Source organism: Notothenia rossii, assembly GCF_949606895.1.
Source record: "Notothenia rossii genome assembly, chromosome: 3".
Lineage (NCBI taxonomy): Eukaryota > Metazoa > Chordata > Actinopteri > Perciformes > Nototheniidae > Notothenia > Notothenia rossii.
The window spans coordinates 95,236,366-95,255,962 of NC_136901.1; the positions used below are offsets into that span (position 1 = coordinate 95,236,366).

The 19,597-nt window shown below is 44.4% G+C and overlaps 1 protein-coding gene across 3 annotated transcripts in view; it reads left to right on the forward strand.

Moving 5' to 3' along the window:
• The window catches only part of LOC307032495 (NLR family CARD domain-containing protein 3-like), a 21,059-nt gene extending 3,737 nt beyond the window's left edge, over positions 1–17,322 (forward strand). The window contains exons 2-11 of one of the 3 annotated variants that reach the window (XM_079670490.1): positions 256–460; positions 2,509–2,616; positions 10,425–10,532; positions 11,104–11,182; positions 11,322–11,547; positions 11,691–13,145; positions 13,200–13,539; positions 13,626–13,799; positions 14,588–14,761; positions 16,299–17,322. In XM_079670490.1, coding sequence (XP_079526616.1) covers positions 354–460; positions 2,509–2,616; positions 10,425–10,532; positions 11,104–11,182; positions 11,322–11,547; positions 11,691–13,145; positions 13,200–13,539; positions 13,626–13,799; positions 14,588–14,761; positions 16,299–16,467 — 2,940 coding nt within the window. In that variant the 5' untranslated portion in view covers positions 256–353 and the 3' untranslated portion in view covers positions 16,468–17,322. Of the gene's footprint in view, positions 1–255; positions 461–2,508; positions 2,617–10,424; positions 10,533–11,103; positions 11,183–11,321; positions 11,548–11,690; positions 13,540–13,625; positions 13,800–14,587; positions 14,762–16,298 lie in introns of all 3 variants that reach the window. The other 2 variants (XM_079670492.1, XM_079670491.1) reach the window with 2 other exon arrangements.
• The last annotated feature ends 2,275 nt before the right edge of the window (positions 17,323–19,597 follow it).

Sequence of the window (19,597 nt, forward strand, 5' to 3'; positions counted from 1 at the left end):
GTAAACAGAGATAAGAGTAAAGGAGCATGAAATAAAATACATATCATTAAAATAAATAATATTAAAATACTTTTGTTAACAGGAATCGTGGTAACATATATATATAAAAAAATGAATACAAAAATAAAAATTGTAATCTAATATAAATAATATATGAAACAATTATAAATACAAGGGGTAATATAAAGCAAACTAATGTTTAAATATAAAAGACATACATTTAAGAATGAATAAATGTGGAGATTTTATTTTCAGAGTCCAATAGAAGTGAAGCGTGATCCCAAAGAAAGGCAAAGAGGAAGCAACAGGAAGTGGTTTCCTCCTAAAGGTTACACTGTGAGGGTCCTAACAACATGGACCTGGAACCTGGACCTGGACCTGGACCTGGACCTGGATCTGGACCTGGACCTGAGTCCTCTAAGAGTGACCGCTCAATGGAGCCTCAATCTGCTGATGGGGGGTAAGACTCAAACTGACTAAAAGCCGTTTGATATAAAGTTATAGACTTTTATTGTCATTGTACAAAAATACAATGAGATTCAGAGTGCAGCCCTGCCCCAGTGTGCAATAACTAGACATACATAACAATACAAACACGGCAGTAGGACAGACAACATAAACAATCACACGGGGGAAAAGATTGTTAAAAATAGTGATGTAAAAATAAGTGCATTAAAAAAGTGTATATGTGTGAAGATGATTACGGTTATTGCATTACGTGTGGTGGTGAAGCAGCCTGACGGCCCAGGGGTACAAACAGATTTTTTGTCTGTTTGTCCGTGATTTGAAGCTCCTGTATCTCCTCCCATGAAGTCAGTTGTTGTCTGTGTTAAAGCTTCTGTGTAACCTTCAGGAAGTCCAAAGGTCAAAGGTTTGATTTGTCATATACACAGATACAGTGCAGTGTTTCCCCTAGGATGGAGTCATAGCAGCGGTGCTAAGGCACGTGGGCCCAGCATAATGTGAGCGCGGAGCGCGTGGAATATTTTTGTGTGTGCGCGTGCAAAGTGCGCCCCGCCAATTTGTTTCTATGTGTCAGCACAAGAAAGGCTCTTGAGGCCTAGTACCAGGGCCGGTTCTAGACAATTTGCTGCCCTAGGTGAGATTTTAGGCGACATTTTATTTGTAAAGAATAAATGACAAATCTCTACAAAAGACAAATACACTGCAAAAACAGAAACTTATTAACATAGGTAATAGATGTCAAAATGGCTTCAAATGTATTCAGTATTGTATGAACATGTTGGAATTGGGGGGTGGACGTCACATCCTCTAGGGGGGTATGGGGGAGCTACCAGCGCACCGCCCCCCAGATCTGGCGCCCTAGGCCAGAAATGGGCCCTGCCTAGTACATACAGTGGCGATGTCTCAACATTTAGCAAACACACACCTTTATTGAACATACAGTAACACAAATACTACAAATCCACATCACAAACAATCAAAAATGAAAAAGGGTCACCACTTATTATTATTTTAAGAAAAAAAAAAAAAGTAAAAAAAAAATATATATATATATTTTTATTTTTTTTATTTTTTTGGTACCTGGCTGGCGCCCCCTAGCAGCGGCGCTCATATTTCAGCAGCGGCGCTGCGCCGCCACTATTTGTATATAGGGGAAACACTGCAGTGAAGTAGTGCAATAGAAACAGGGTCACAGGTTCCTCCAACAATAACGCAGACTATTATATAGACATATATATATATATATATATATATATATATATATATACAGTATATATATATATATATATTTATATATATATATATATATATATAAAGCAGCCATGTCAGGTCCTCAGTGATGTGGACCCAGAGGAACCTGAAGATGCTGACTCTCTCCACCGTAGTCCCATTGATGGCGATGGGGGCGTTGTTGTCCTGGCACCAAGATGTCAGGGTTTCGACCTTCTCTCTGTTCGTCGTCTCGTTGCCGTCGGTGATCAGGCCGATGAAGGTCGTGTCGTCAGCAAACTTCACGATGGTGTTGGAGCTGTGTGTGGCCACACAGTCGTGAGTGAACAAGGAGTAGAGGAGAGGGCTGAGCACGCAGCCTTGAGGGGCTCCGGTGTTGAGGATCAGGGTGGAGGATGTGATGTTTCCCACCCGCACTGCCTGGGGTCTGCCCGTCAGGAAGTTCAGGATCAGACCGGAGTCTGCATGAACTCTCTGGCGTTATCCTTTAAAGACACATTCTTTACGTTAGCTTCACACTGCTGGTGCTGGAGTGCAGCTGAAGAGAGGCGAGGCGCTTCGTAGATAAACTTCACGTCTTTTGGATTTTCTCTGAAAAGCTGTCCTTCACATAGAGAGCAGTCCACCGGCTGATATAGGGAGCTCAGAAAGTCAGGAAGGTTTAAATGTTTAATGTTCTTTTCAATCTGTTCACACATCGGCAACACAAAGCGATCACTAGCATTACGTTGTTATATAAAGTGACTCTAAGAGATTTAACATATTTTCCATCAGTTTCTCTCCAGCTGGCAAAAGCATCTGTTTCTGCTTCAGGGTCCAGCAGCAGAGAGCAGACTCTCCCAGCTGTCTGTCCTTCAAGAGCGACAACTCAAAGGACGACGTCATAAACTTTAAAGAACGACCTCCATCTGCTGATCAGAGGTAAGTTGTAACTCACAGTAAGAGTCTGGTTATCGTTGAATAAAACTAGTCCGTATGAATTCTTGTCCAACTTATTTTCCAGCAGTTTTTCTCCAGCATGTTTTACGGCCACATAATCAGGAGAGAGGAAGTCGTTTTTTCTCAGCGAGAACTGAACCTGTTAAGCCTGAATATTGTTGTGTTTGTCCCCGCCGGCACGGAACTGTGTGTCAGGCATGGGCGTCGCCTGGGGTAGGCATCCGGGGGCTTTAGCTTTATAAAATAAAAACATACATTTTGTCCACCGAGATAATACAGGCACCTTACCCTCAAGAGATCCTCACGTGCTATGAGAATCTCCCACAATCCATTGCCGTAACAAAGCTAATGCAGGCACACGTTTGTGACACCAGATGGCGCAATTGTGTATGTGCGTGCGGGGAGTCTTGCAGTAGAAAATTCGACTGTAGCGCCGCCACTGTGGGCTAAGTCCCGAATGTTTCCAGGTCCAGGCGACGCCCCTGGTGCGGGCCCGGCGCCACGAGGGGGAAAAAAGGTTCAGTTGTATTCTTTGCCCCCTCACTTTGAGCATCATTCATCCATCAAAAAGTACAATAAATCTCACGATTATTAAATAACTTTAAATAATTTTTTTCCACAATACACGTTACTATGTTTAGATCAGATATGTGGGCAGGCAGTCAAGCGACGTGTAAAAAAGCCTCAACCCCAAGTGAGCTAGTCTTAATGTTAGCGTATGTGCTTAGCTGTAAACACAGTCGGATGGGTGACCAAAACGTCCCCGTTTCCGGGCAGAGTCCCCGTTTTCGGTGGCTGGTACCCGGTTGAAACTCCCGAAAATGTTCCCGTTTTTGAACGTGCGTTAAAAAAATAGAGCAAGGTGAAATCAAATGTTACATGTCAGTAAAAACAGAGTAACAGTGTTGTGCCTGTTTGTAGCATTAGCGTATTTCTTCTTCTTCTACTTCTTCTTCTACTTCTTCTTCTTCTTTTTTCTTTAATGGCGAATCGCTTCCAATTGGAGCATATATCGCCACCTACTGTTGATTTATTAAATGATCATATTAAATCCTTGTCCTCAGACCAGTGTTTTTGAGGAACTCGAAGATCAGCTTGTTTACTTCATTTCTTGATTTACTTTCGTATATTGACTTGAAATCCATGTTGTTTGACATCAACAAAAAATAAGACAGACAACTACAGATAGCACAACACATGATGGTTACTTGTTATTATTTAGGGCTGCCTGTATGGATCAAGTTTTTGCCAAAGCGAGCCCTTTTACTAGAATAATAATATGTTATGTATTATATCAACCATATTGGTACAATGAGCGACATCTCGTGACGGATTTTGGAACATTGATTTGATTTTCCTCATGGCAGTTAGACTCTAGAGACAAACCAGGAGACTCTACTTTTAATCTGTGTCTGTCCATTTGGTGTAGTGTTTGATCCAATATTACATTTGGTTTATATATCAGTCACTTTCTTATGAAATGACAGGTTTTAGGCCTTGGTCTGAACATTCAATCCTAAAAATAAAAAATCAACCGGATTAATGTCTTTAATCCTGACCTGACTAGACAACATACTCTCACTCCATAATCTTCTAGGAGCGACGCTTGGTCAGGGTCCCATGGCGTGCAGTTGTGACGCTCCTAGGCTCCTTCAGCTTCATAAAGGGACGCAAATAGCTTTCAACTGATTGCAATGTATTCCCATCTGCTGCGGGATTTGACGCTCATGGAAGCACGGCATTCGTTTGCGTCGGCTGCCCTTAAAAGGCAATGTGAGCGTCCATTCCCATTGGATAACGGAGAATTGTACACCCGGAAGTAAGTTTTCCCCTCCAGAATAACAATAAAGAAGCAAAGAGATTGTAGAGCAGTGAGAAGGAAAAAAGCTTGGTGTGTCAATTCATTACATTGCCAGTATTTTTCGTTGTTGTGAGAGAAAAAAAATCGCCCCCTCAGATTTTTTAACAACCCTCAGTCATTTCATCCTGGAGCCGGGCCTGCCCTGGTGTCAGGGCTTCTTAACATTTAACAACCTACTAATGTGTCATACCCACTTAACGGGAAGAAACTCAGCTAACTGACGATATGAACAATTTTTACCGAAACAAAACACAAGTCTAACGCCGGGCGTCTGAATTAGCACTAAGCGAAAGAGTGCTAACGCACTTAGCAAATAACTCACGGTAGCAATATTGTATATTCATCGGATCTGCACAAACAAGATATCATATCATATTGATTCCGATAGTATAAGTATCATCACTGTGCGACCAAAACTCACGGCAGCGAAAGCCAGGAAAGACAACACACAACTTGACTTTACGTCTTACCTTTGCTGTTTTCTGATCAAAAGTTGTGTTTCAGGGCATTTGAACGCAGACAAACGCTGCTGAAGGTTAATCCAATGTCTCTGTGTCACTTTGAAATGATTACTGATAATCCATCATAACCTTTATGGCAATAAACGTATTTTACAAATAGAGTGTAACAGAGCTTCCGGTTTTGGGCAAACTGCGTGCGCTTCACTCTCACTCCTCGATAGCAGGGCTCAACGCTAACTTTTTAAAGTGGTTGCCAGGCAACCAGGCATCAGCTTTTGGTTGCCAAAACTGAAAATACGGTTGCCATTTTTAGTCACCTTATATTTTAAATAATTAAGATACTATACAGTTATTCATCAACTTAATAATGAACATGTGACAAAAGAATGTTCAAATGCTTTACAATAAGTAATTAACACAATTATTTGAAACCTAAGTGGTAGGAAACTCGTCCACCCTCAATGGCTGGTATACTAAACACCAGTAGTGCAGCTGCTGTCATGTTCTTCACAGATCCCTCAAACATGAATTGAGCAAGTCACTAGTTTCTTGGTCATCCGTTGTCTCCCTTTCAAATGTGGGTTTGACCTTTGTGCTGACCCCCACCATAGATCCACTGGCCCTTCAGCATCGAAGTCTTGGATTGGCCAGACTAATACATTTGTAATGTTAAATAAATGAAAACCATTCACAGTTAAGAATTAGATATTAATTATTAATGCTGTAAATTACCTTTTATAAGTCCAACCATATTTAACATGTGTTACCTTTTTATAGAAGTGATTATATTTGTAGCCAATATTTTCCTATGGTAAAGTTTCGTTTAGCACTTTTATTTTGGTAGTAATAAGATCAAGACTCTTATTTTGAAGGAACTTTTACCGGAAGTGAATGCACAACGGAGCAGAATGAAATCAACCCATTGTAGTGCCGGTAAGAAGGAGTCGGAGTATTTAAGATGGATTTCCACTCTTTATTTTCCATCAAGCAATAGTGATATCAGACGTGTACTCAGTGATGAGAGTCAAGTTAGAGTGCCTTGCTAGCTCTAGCTTGGCAACCTATATCTCCGGTGTTACACTAAACAAGGTCCGTGTAGGAACTGTGACCCAAAAGTGAATCATGGTTAACTATAGTCACCACACAAGCCCCCCCAGAATTCACAGATAAACAAAGTCCGTGCAGCGGGGAGGAACAACACGCCGACCCCCTCTACTCCTGAGTATGGGGGCAGGCAAAACAACTCCTGAACGTGCGGTTCCCAGCAAAGTGGGAACCGGGACCACAGGACTCGAACCTGTAGCGGGAATCGAAGACGGGGGTCGACCCCGTCGTGGTGGACGGGCCAACACCACCGGCTGCTCCAAGTCCAAATGAGCAGCCTTCACCCGGTCCACCGAGACGGTCTCCGCCTTGCCACCCATGTCGACCACCAGGTGTTTGTCCCCCTGCTCCAAAACCCGGAAAGGCCCATCGTAAGGGGGCTGTAGGGGGCCCCTGTGCGCGTCGTGGCGGATGAAAACGTGCCCAGCCGAGCGTACCAGATGCGCTGAAAAGTCCTGTACGTGCGGCACCGGGTAGCGGTCAGGTGTAGTGGCATCGTTGAGTCGGCGGTAATCCCCGCACAGGCGGAAACCATCGTTCGGCTTGGGCATGACGTGCAGAGGAGAGGCCCAAGGGCTGTTGGCGTTTCATGGTTGCGAATTCCGCCCTCGCTACGGCTAGCTTAGAAGGGTTCAACCGTCGGGCCCTGGCGTAGACTGGAGGCCCCTCGGTGGTGACGTGGTGCTCCACGCCATGTTTGGTGGTGAGCGCGGAGAAAGTGGGCAGCGACAGATCAGGAAACTCAGCCAAAAGTCTGAGAAAAATGTCCTCCCCCGACAGCGAGCCCGACAGCCCGTCGTACGCTGCGCTGCTGAGTGAGCACACGAGAGAAGAAAACGTTAAGGCATCCACTAAACGGCCAACAGCCCATGAGCACACAAAAAATCCGCCCCAAGAAGAGGAAAAGAAATGTCCGCTGTTACAAACTCCCAGCTGAAACGCTGTCCACCGATGCACAAACACATAAGCCGTAATCCGTACGTGCGAATGGGCCCGCCGTTAGCCGTTGTTAGCCGTGGGCCGTGCCCGCCTCGAGTGATGTCTTCTCTCGACGCGGGAACCACACTCCGCTGCGCACCCGTGTCGCAGAGAAACAGGTTCCCTGAAACACTGTCTTTGACGAAAAGGAGCCTGCCCGTGCCGCCGACACTCAGAGCCACGACTGAGCGTCGGCACCCCCGTTTCCCGGAGGCTTGTAGCTGCATGGAGCGATGCACCTCTTTTCCATTGTCCCGAAACGTGCATGGTAGAAACACTCACCGGTATCCCTTCGCCGACTCGGCGCCGCTGTGTCCGGCCTCCGCCATGCTTTCTTGCCCGCCGAAGGGCCGCTGTGCGCCACAACCAACGTCTCCGCACCAGACTGTCGTGTAGCCAGGAAGAAACGGTCCGCTTCTCCGGCCAGCGCGCGGGGCTCCGTGATGGGTGTGTTGGCCAACGCCGTCTGGACCCGGGGAGGTAAGTGTTGAAGAAACATCTCCATGAACAAAATCTGGGTATCTTCCCCTCCTAGCAGGCTTAGCATCTTCTCCATCAACTGAGATGGCTTGCCATCTCCGAGGCCCTGAATGTTCATAATTTGGCGGGCTCTTTCTCTCGTCGATAAACCAAATGTCTTCAGGAGAAGAGCCTTGATAGCCTCGTATTTGCCGAGGCGTGGGGGTGCTGCGATGAAACCCACTAAGCTGGCTGAAGTAGAAACCCCCAGCGAAGCCACCACGTGGTAATATCTCAGCTCTTCGTCGTGGAGATGCTTGCAAGCGAAGTGAGCCTCCACGTGTGCAAACCATGCCTCCGCGGCATGCTCCCAAAACTCCGGCAGCTTAACGAAAACATCTCGTTCAGCCATGTTCAATTATTTTTTTTGGAAACTATCGCGAAAAATGCAGGGTCACCAGTGTAGTGCCGGTAAGAAGGAGGCGGAGTATTTAAGATGGATTTCCACTCTTTATTTTCCATCAAGCAATAGTGATATCAGACGTGTACTCAGTGATGAGAGTCAAGTTAGAGTGCCTTGCTAGCTCTAGCTTGGCAACCTATATCTCCGGTGTTACACTAGACAAGGTCTGTGGAGGAACTGTGACCCAAAAGTGAATTATGGTTAACTATAGTCACCACCCCACTCAAAATATTTCTTCTTAGAGTAAGGGAGAAATGGATTTAACTTCTGTATGACAGCTACCATGCTGGAGAAATAAGAAACTATAATTGTATGCAATCATTTGTGGCATTAATAATTAATATCTAATTCTTAACTGTGAATAGTTTTTTATTTATTTAACATTAGAGATGTGTTAGTCTGACCAAACTTGATGGCAACCTAAAATCCCTCTCTTTCCATATCTCAGACAGAAGATATTATTGGAGACAAAACAGCCAATCAGAATGGACCTTCTCGAGTTCTCCGATTTGGTTGGTTTTGTGGCACATTTGTAACACTGTGCCAACTTGGAGCCCGCAGGCAAACCTGAGCACGCACTGGGTGGAGAGGTTGAGCGAGGGAGAGAGAGCGTGTGCAGGAGTTTGTGACAGGGCTTGAGTCAATTTCTCTTCAAAATAGAATTGATGTGTTTTCAAAATCTATTTTTCTGTGGTCTAAAATGTTCAATTGGCGCTCAATAACATTTTCTATGCTCAAAATGTGTCATTGCTTGCTCAGGATAGAGGCACAAAAATAACACCATATGTTTCGCCTCCCAAGACTTTACCCATTTCCTCTTTGCTTTACGTTCGGGTTCATCTTGCTTTTTATCAGTTGAATCACTTTGAACATTCGTTTGAGATGTTGACGGGTTGGCCGAACTTTTTACCCCACAGCCAAATAACTTACTTTGCTTCGCCATTAATTGTAAAACAAACACACGGCGCACCGCGCATGCGAGTAAACGTGCATCGCTTTCTGGCTCCGTAATCACACCAACGCACGTGCAACTTAAGTATCAGGTTCCGACTGGTCACAACAATAATTAAATATCACTCTTAATACAACAAATAATTAACATGTATCTCTTTTGGGGTGCACATTTAGCTGTTTGCTGTCCTTATTTCTCTATGTTAGAAACTGGTTGCCACTGATGGAAACCAAAGGCCAAGAAGTGGTTGACATTTTTTCTGAATTGTTGCCAATGGCAACCTGGCAACCGTTACTGTCGGGCCCTGCCAATGGTAATATTTAGGTGGATTTAGGAATCCCCCCTCGATTCTATTGGCTCTAACGGTTCAAAACAGGATGTCAATCACCAAAATCGACCAATTGGTTCCAGAGATATGGCAAATAAACCCAAATGACCCCAAAGGTGTTTTTTTCTAAACCCCTCTAAAAAGGTCAAATGTCACTTCTTTTGCATCAATCTTGATACAAGCTTTTAGTCTACTATCCCATCATTCAAGGGTGGTTTTCACGATAAGTAATGTTTTTTTTTTGGACGGACACTATAGAGTGGCGAAGTCACGCCCATCTACTTCCGGTATTGAAGTCAATGGAGAGAGAAAGATTATCTCTCGATCCCGTTTGAATTGTGCCATGAATTACACATATGATGTTTGTCAATTTAAAAAATAATTTCCATTTCAAAAAAGTTTTTGTTTGTTTGTTTTAAGTTTGTCTTAAAACTGTTGAAATATAAGACTATGAAAAATACGCGACTATAAAGACTACAAATCCCAGAGTCCCGGTCCCGCATGCTGGCTCTCACGGAACCGACTAACTCCCCTTGTGTGTATGTACAGCTCTCAACGTGCCCAGACTTGGAGTGATTTTCACCTCTTTTAATACTTTCCGCCTCATTCTGAAGGAAAGAAGTGAAATGTGCCAACATGACGGCCGTCTTGGTGTGTGGGGCGAGAGGGAGATGTAGTTCATTGAGTGTAATTCAGCGTTTCACACAAACAAAAGTGTTACTTCACATTTTTATTTTTTAACTTGCAAAATTATCTTTTAAATTGACAAACATCATATGTGTAATTCGTGGCACAATTCAAACGGGATCGGAAGATAATCTTTCTCCCCATTGACTTCAATACATACTTTTTCAGAAATAAGGTCCATGGAGCTCCCCCGGAAAGGGAGGGACTTCGCCTCTCTATAATTTACATTTTTTTACTATCTTCAAATCTGAATTTACTTTAAAATAAAAACATCTATATTGATTCTGACTCATCTGCATTCAACTCACAGGTTTATCATTGCTTTGAGAAAAAATATTAATAATTTACCCCTTTTTAGAAGTGAAGATATAGTCATTTGTTCTGGGCATGTCATTTTCGAGCCTGAGACCTGAAAACAGGCTCAGGGTTAAACAGGTTAAGAGATTTAACATAATTTCCATCCGTTTTTGTCCAACTTGAATCTGTTTCTGTTTCAGGGTCCAGCAGCAGAGACCAGACTCTCCCAGCTGTCTGTCCTTCAAGAGCGACCGGTCGAAGGACGCCATCATAAACTTTAAAGGACAACCTCCATCTGCTGATCAGAGGTAAGCTGTAACTCATAGCAAGAGTTTGGTTATCATAGAATAAAACTAGTTCTTAAAGTCTCGCCCGACCCCTCCTCATGTCCAAAGTGTTTAGTTGTGAACGTCCACACTGGGAGGGGCAGTGAAACTCCATCTGAAAGCTCAGGCTGTTCAGAAGCTGTTCCACCATCTCACAAACACTTCTGATGGAGGAGACTGAGCCTTCATCAAAGTCACAACCAGCTCTACTGCCAGGTGAACCCTGACCCCTGCTGTGGTGCTGGAGGTGGAGCTGGGGGGGGGGTAACGGGGGCTGGTGTAAGAACTGTCCCTAGGTCTGTCCTCTTCCTGATGAACAGCTGTTAGCCAGCTGCAGAGTCCAGTCTCTATCCACACAGCCACGTTCCAGGAAGACCAGAATGAAGGATGGACAGAATCCTCTTCAACAGTAGCTGGAAATAAATATTCCTGTAGTGCAAAGTTCCCGCTGACGCACAGGACCACCAGCCTGTTTCCCTGTCCTCCTTTACCCTGAGTGTGTCTCTGTGTGGACAGACATCATGTGAGCTAATGCTTCATGGTTCCTCCACAGAGGGGACCAGGAGAGCTGGGAGGTTCCCGGTGGTCAGTCTGCCCAGCAGCATCAGACACAGCTGGACTCCATATTCACGGTGAGTACATGTACTACAGATACTTGAGCTCTCTTCTGTTCACAGTCATCTCCATGCTGCACTTTCAGAGAGTCAGTCTGTCCGGATCTGATGTTTGGATCCATGGTTTATAGTTTGTGTCCTTCATGTGATGTTCCAGCTGCTGGAGGACCACATCGTCACCTTTGTGAAGAGCGAGCTGAAGAAGATCCAGAAGGCTCTGAGTTCAGATTACCCAGAAGGCTTAGAGAGTCAGAGTGAGGATGAGGAGGTGTTGGAGGCTGAGGATGAAGAGCAGAGGAGCAGCAGAGAGGCCTTCCTGAACATCACACTGCACTTCCTGAGGAGCATGAAGCAGGAGGAGCTGGCTGACCGTCTGCACAGCAGTAAGAGGGTTTCTATAGAGAGTTAACACTCTGGATAAATGTCTCCTCTGCTGATGTCTCAAGAGACCAACATATATCCATACTTCATTCAGAGAACCAGAGTTACAGTGTGACCTCATGATCTTTGTTCTGTGTTCTTTCAGGAACCTTTGCTGGAGTCTGTCAGCGTAAACTTAAGTCCACCCTGAAGGAGAGGTTCCAGTGTGTGTTTGAGGGCATTGCTAAAGCAGGAAACCCAACCCTTCTGAACCAGATCTACACAGAGCTCTACATCACAGAGGGGGGGTCTGCAGAGGTCAATGCTGAACATGAGGTCAGACAGATTGAAACAGCATCCAGGAAACCAGACAGACCAGAAACAACCATCAGACAAGAAGACCTCTTTAAAGCCTCACCTGGAAGAGATGCACCAATCAGAGCAGTGATGACAAAGGGCGTGGCTGGCATTGGGAAAACAGTCTTAACACAGAAGTTCACTCTGGACTGGGCTGAAGGCAAAGCCAACCAGGACATCCAGTTCATATTTCCATTCACCTTCAGAGAGCTGAATGTGGTGAGAGAGAACAAGTACAGCTTGGTGGAACTTGTTCATCACTTCTTCTCTGAAACCAGAGACGCAGGAATCTGCAGGTTTGATCAGTTCCCGGTCGTGTTCATCTTTGACGGTCTGGATGAGAGTCGACTTCCTCTGGACTTCCTCAACACTGAGATCCTGACTGATGTCACAGAGTCCACCTCAGTGGATGTGCTGCTGACGAACCTCATCAGGGGGAAGCTGCTTCCCTCTGCTCGCCTCTGGATAACCACACGACCTGCAGCAGCCAATCAGATCCCTCCTGAGTGTGTGGACATGGTGACAGAGGTCCGAGGGTTCACTGACCCACAGAAGGAGGAGTACTTCAGGAAGAGGTTCAGAGATCAGGAGCAGGCCGGCACCATCATCTCCCACATCAAGACCTCACGAAGCCTCCACATCATGTGCCACATCCCAGTCTTCTGCTGGATCTCTGCTTCAGTTCTGGAGGAGGTGTTGGAAACCAGAGAGGGGGGAGAGCTGCCCAAGACCCTGACTGAGATGTACATCCACTTCCTGGTGGTTCAGTCCAAAGTGAAGAACATCAAGTATGATGGAGGAGCTGAGACAGATCCACACTGGAGTCCAGAGAGCAGGAAGATGATGGAGTCTCTGGGGAAACTGGCTTTTGAGCAGCTGCAGAAAGGCAACCTGATCTTCTATGAGTCCGACCTGACAGAGTGTGACATCGATATCAGAGCAGCCTCAGTGTACTCAGGAGTGTTCACACAGGTCTTTAGAGAGGAGAGAGGACTGTACCAGAACAAGGTGTTCTGCTTCGTCCATCTGAGCTTTCAGGAGTTTCTGGCTGCTCTTCATGTCCATCTGACCTTCATCACCTCTGGAGTCAACCTGCTGGCAGAAGAACCAACAACCTCCCAGAAGCATAAAGTCAAACCTGAACTAACACATCTCTACCAGAGTGCTGTGGACCAGGCCTTACAGAGTCCAAACGGACACCTGGACTTGTTCCTCCGCTTCCTCCTGGGTCTTTCTCTGCAGACCAATCAGAAACTCCTACGAGGTCTGCTCACACAGACAGGAAGTGACTTAAATAACATTCAGAAACTCCTAAGAGGCCTGCTGACACAGACAGGAAGTCGCTCACAGACCAATCAGGAAACAGTCCAGTACATCAAGAAGAAGATAGAAGAGGATCTGTCTGCAGAGAGAAGCATCAACCTGTTCCACTGTCTGAATGAACTGAATGATCGTTCTCTAGTGGAGCAGATCCAACAGTCCCTGAGTTCAGGAAGTCTCTCCACAGATAAACTGTCTCCTGCTCAGTGGTCAGCTCTGGTCTTCATCTTACTGTCATCAGGAGAAGATCTGGACGTGTTTGACCTGAAGAAATACTCTGCTTCAGAGGAGGCTCTTCTGAGGCTGCTGCCAGTGGTCAAAGCCTCCAACAAAGCTCTGTGAGTACAGAGATCATTGATTTAGTGAATCAGTTATTAACACACTGCTGTCTTCTGATTAACTGTTGTCCTCATCGTCTCTTCAGGCTGAGTGGCTGTGACCTGTCAGAGAGAAGCTGTGCAGCTCTGTCCTCAGTCCTCAGCTCCCAGTCCTCTAGTCTGAGAGATCTGGACCTGAGTAACAACGACCTGCAGGATTCAGGAGTGAAGCTGCTGTCTGCTGGACTGGAGAGTCCACACTGTGAACTGAAGACTCTCAGGTCAGAGACCAGAACAGTTTGACTTAGCCAGCAATACAAGTCAATACCACCATCAGCCATGCTGCTGTGCTGTGGGAATACCATCACTCACATCTGTATCTTTGTAACGCAACAATGAGAGAACACACGTTCACATGCATGTGTTATATTTTGGTTAGCTACATTTAACCAAGTTACTTTAGCCAAAGCCTTAGCTAGCTTTGTTTTAGCAACTAACTAAAACAAATGTGTTACATATATTTTTGTAGTAGCCATTTGTGAAATATGACAGCTTGATTAGCTTTGAAAACTGTGATCCTGGATTGAATGAATTTCATATTAATGAAACCATAAATGAGACAAAGTTAGCTAGCTAGCTCCCCCCGCCTCACTTCAGTCAACATCGTTAAGTCTGATTTCTTTGTGGGTAATTGGACCATGTGACATATACTAAGAATAACTTTATAGGAACAGTCAGTCTTCTACTTCCTTTTTAAAAGTTGCCTAGAAGCGCAGACTGCAGGGATTTCAAGAGATTTCACGATATTCAAAACAGAGAAGCCAGATCCAGATGTATTTGTAGGCACGAGTACATACTCTGTTGATGGCGCTCTGCTGAAAGCAGCAATGGAACAAACAGGACTAAACTCTCCATGTGTGTTTGCTCCAGGGAGGCAAACCCTCCTAGACTTCCTATTGGCTGGTTCCATCACATGCGCCATTACAATCCTACATATCATATCTTATCCAGGGGGATTCATTTTAAACACAAATGTTGTTTCTCTTTTTGTTCATTTTGTTCTCTTCAGGCTGAGTGGCTGTGACCTGTCAGAGAGCAGCTGTGCAGCTCTGTCCTCAGTCCTCAGCTCCCAGTCCTCTAGTCTGAGAGATCTGGACCTGAGTAACAACGACCTGCAGGATTCAGGAGTGAAGCTGCTGTCTGCTGGACTGGAGAGTCCACACTGTGAACTGAAGACTCTCAGGTCAGAGACCAGAACAGTTTGACTTAGCCAGCAATACAAGTCAATACCACCATCAGCCATGCTGCTGTGCTGTGGGAATACCATCACTCACATCTGTATCTTTGAAACGCAACAAGGAGAGAACACACGTTATACCATCATCGATTACATTCAAGATTCAGAGATGTATTGTCATGTCATATACACAACTACGGTGTAGTTCTGCAATGAAGGAAACACGTAGGTCAGAGGTTCCTCAACAGTGCAATTACAAGACGTACATCTTTATAGAAATAAAATAATAATAATATAGTCTGCAAAATGTATAAAAACAGAGCAAGCTCAGGTGCTTAACTCTCTCTTAACATTGTTGTTGTGAAACGAGACACAACAAATGTGTCACAATTCTCCAAATGACTCCTGGCACGACCTTCTTTAAAGCCTCTAAAAGGAGCTTTCATTATGAGTGATTTGGGCAGCTCTTATTGGACGAAGCGTTTGACCTCCAGAACTCATTTGGGTAGTTTCAGCCGAGCACCTCCTAGTCCGAGACTCTCTTCCTGGAAACGGTGGATTGCTCCCTCCGGGTTGGCAGTGAGCGGCCGTTTCTCAATGTCGAGTAAAGCTGCTGCAGAGCCACTATTTCAAGTATACTCCGACATCGAGTGGCGCCGAATGCTGGGCATTTAAACAGTCCTTCGGCGCTACTCGATGATGTAGTATACTTGAAATAGTGGCTCTGCAGCAGCTTTACTGGACATTGAGAAACGGCCAGTTTCTCTCCAAAGTGGGGAGTTCAACTATCTCAGGGTCTCGTTAACGAGGGAGGGTCAAATGAAGCGTTAGATGGACAGGCGGTTTGTTGCAGAGTCAGCAGTGATGCAGGCGTTGTACACAATCGTTAAGAGTCAGGAAGCTGAGCTGGAGGTCCGTCTGCGATCAACCCTTACTCCCCGTCATGAGCTTTAGGTAGTCACTGAAAGGATGAGACCACAGATACAAGCAGTCTAACTGAGCGTCAGATTAAAGCTTCTTCTGCAGGCTGACTGGGCCTCAGAGATTGGGGGAGGAGCTCTGAAGAGACAGAACATGCTGAGTGATTTAATTTGTGTCCTGAGACGCCTCAGGACCAGCCAGCAGGAGCTGAGGTGGTGCTGGTTAAACACCATTTCATTATTCTGTGTCTAACACTCTGGATGATTTCTGAAATACTCCATGTATCTCCACAATGAGCAGCCCTGATAGGCCACACTGTGAGCGTCTCAGACGATCTGCCTGGTGGTGTTGGAGGTCTGATGTCCAAACTGTAGTAGAGTGTGTCGGCTGCAGATCTTCTTGTAGTCATCTCTCTGTGTCCTTGTTCACATTATTCTCTATTCCTTTGTTTTATGATCTGTTCATATCAATAAGACCCTTACCATGGCTGTCCAGTTGAACTGTGAAGCAGTGACTGGAGTTTTAGGTGTAGAGATGACCCAGAGGTGATGCAGTAATAAGCCCCGCCCCCTTCCAGTCCTGGACCCTCAGATGATCTGACGGCTTGTTTGTGTGTCTGCAGGCTGTCAGGCTGTCTGATCACAGAGGAAGGCGGTGATGCTCTGGCCTCAGCTTTAAACCCCTCCCATCTGAGAGAGCTGGACCTGAGCTACAATCATCCAGGAGCCTCAGGGGGGAGGCTGCAGTCTGCTGGACTGGACACGCTCAGGTATGGATCACTAATGGCCTAAACAAGGGGTTCCCAACCTTTTTTCCCAAGAGCCCCCCCCAAATGACTCTGGTTGGAAGTTGCGCCCCCCCCCCCACACACACACAAGGGGGGTAGTATTTAGTTATAGGATGATGAAAGCGTAATTAAGGAGCACTATTGGAGTGACTTTGATGGTTATTGGACTCAGGATTCGTTTATTTGGATTCTCGCTGTATGAAGAAATTAAAGAGCGGCGCAAGTGGAAACAATTCACAAAGGGATTAAAGTGTTTAAAACACATGCTCAAAGTAAGCCGGGTTTTGCCGATGTGTTTATGTGGATTCAAAAGTCGAAAATACTCTACAAAATGGAGGAGAGCGATCTGATCGGAGCAACTGTGACAAATCATCCAACTGAATAAAAAAAATAAAAAAGGAAAAATGAAAAAAAAGTCTGAATATGATATCTGTCCTCAAATCATCTGAGGCCTGGCGCACCCCCTGTGATCACCCCCATGGGGGGCGTGTCCCCCAGGTTGGGAAACACTGGCCTAAACAATGCCTGCAAAAAGAAAAAGACACTATATAGCAGAGGTGGGAGTAAGTCCTTCATGTGCAAGTCATGAGCAAGTCTCAAGTCTTGACCTACAAGTATCAAGCAAGTCCCAAGTCACTGTGGTGAGAGTCAAGCAAGTCAAGTCATACGACATTCTGATGAATAAGCCCAGTTTCCACATTTCAATCAGTTCAAAGACAGTGGTTATGAAAATGGATTCAACCCACACTATGATCTTCATTACATACACAGCTAATCATTTGAAATCTAATTCAGACCGATGCCGATCATATTAGATTCATATTAACCCTAGAACTGCAGACAATATAGCTAGGACTCAGAAAGTCTGTTCAAAAAGGCAGAACTCCAGTAAGAAAATCAGATATGGCATTTTCCATTCCACATATTGAATTTAAAGGTCTGTTAACACTAGAACCGCCAACAGCGTCAGCTCCTACAGAGATATCATTTCAATCATTTCATTTGTTCCTCTTCATCATTTCCTTATAAACTAAGCAGGACGATTTAAAACTCACTTAATTGGGTTCATTTAGAAATGGCTTCAGTTTATCATCAGAACAGATCAAAAAGTTCAGATTCATTTTACAATAAATCCAGGAATGATGCACTTCTACAAACAAAAACAACATCATTAAAACATTTAAACAAACTACTAAAAGTAGATGAACTACATTATTCAAAAGTGTAATGTGAATGTGTTTAGTTTATGAATCCCTTGGAGGTTCTAGTGTTCATTTGCCGTTTTGTCTTCTCTTTGCTTAATCGATTTGAAACCAAGTCTAACGTAGCTTAAACGTAACGTTAGCTTTCTAGCTAACACAACACACGCACCTTTCTCTGTGGTTTTTTGTAGTGAGGAATGAAGGTGGATGTTGTGGTGGTCCTGTCACTGATCTTTATGCTGCAGACCCTGCATACCGCTGTTCTCTTCTTATTACCGTCATCGACAAAATAATCCTTGAATCCAAACTTCACTATTTGTGGAGTAACGCTAGCCGCTGCCATGTTAACTGAGACTCCTGCCTTCTAGTGGGTTGCCAGGTTTGCACGCATGGCGCTATAATCACCCAATCACATTTCGAAAAAACTAAACGTAATATCTCACTACAAAAACAAACGCAAATATTTAATTTTAAAAAGTCAAGTCCTTTCAAGTCATCTGTCTCAAGCTTAAGTCAACTCTCAAGTCATCAGTTCAAAGTCAAGTCTTTTATCAATGTTAGTCAAGAGAGTCTCAAGTCCAAAAATATGCGACTCGAGTCAAGTCATGTGACTCGAGTCCCCACCTCTGCTACAGAGACAGTTCATAAAATATAGAACTTCAGAAGCAGAAAATAAATAGAAAAGATATAAGAATAAATGAACCAATATTATGAGAATATGTAAGAAAGAATAATAAAATACTAAGAACAATCAGAATGAAAGGTTGATGGAAGGTATTAAATAGTGTCGTTAGAAACGGAGCAAAGAGTTCAGGTTACCCTGAGTTTCTTGTTGACAAAGATAATGTTCTCAATAACACAGAAGATGTGGTTCATGGTTTGAACCAACTCTTTGTGAATGTGGGGTCAGATCTGCAGAAAGAATGCAAAGCGTAGAAACAACTAAAGGGGAAGGTACAGACCTCTGGAGTGAAAACAATAGCTCTTTGTTCCTCAGAGCAGTCGAAGAAAGAGAAATCATAGACACTGTACGGAAATGTAAAAGCAAGTCCTCGACCCATTGGAATCATATTGATTTGATTAGAGTCAAAAACATTATTGAAGACATTGCAGAACCATGAACACATCTTTGTAACTTGTCTTTTCAATCTGGTCCATTCCCTCATGAAATGAAAATAGCTAAAGTTATACCATGATATCAAACTGGGATAAACACCGTGACACACATCACATGTTTCTTTGCTCTCCCACTTTCATCCTTGAAAAGGGTTTTACAAAAAGACTTGACAGTTTCATGGAAACACATCAGCTGTTGGACGACAGTCACTATGGATTCAGGAAAGACAGATCAACATGTACGGCACTAATGGGATTAAGTGAGGAAGTAGCAAACTGCTTGGACAATCAAAATATGAATAATAATTGGGGATAGCAAGACACACTCTGGAGAACACATCATGATATACTCTGAGTGTGTCAGTTCTTCAGTGATTCAGCCGAACTTGAGAGGCTGGAGGGCAACAGAGGACGCTTGGACAACTCATACAAATAATTATTTATCCGTTTTTCTCAGATATTATTATTTTTCTTTCAATATTGACGTTCGTCTCGACAGTGTGAAACACAAAACCAACCTGCAGCCGTTATGCACATTACAAAAAAGGGCTCTAAGAGTCATCAGTAATGTTGGATATCTTGAACACACATTACATCACATGTCACTTGTTAGACGCTTTTATCCAAAGTGACTCACATTCATTCAGTACTGTGGACAATCCCCACAGGAGCACTTTGAGGTGAAGTGTCTCAGGGACACAACGACATGCTGACTGCAGTGGGACTCCAACTTGCTACCCCCTGATTCAAAGTTCAGCACACAACCCACTGAGCCACAGCCTCACACTCATTCATCATTCTTGAAGTCACACACAC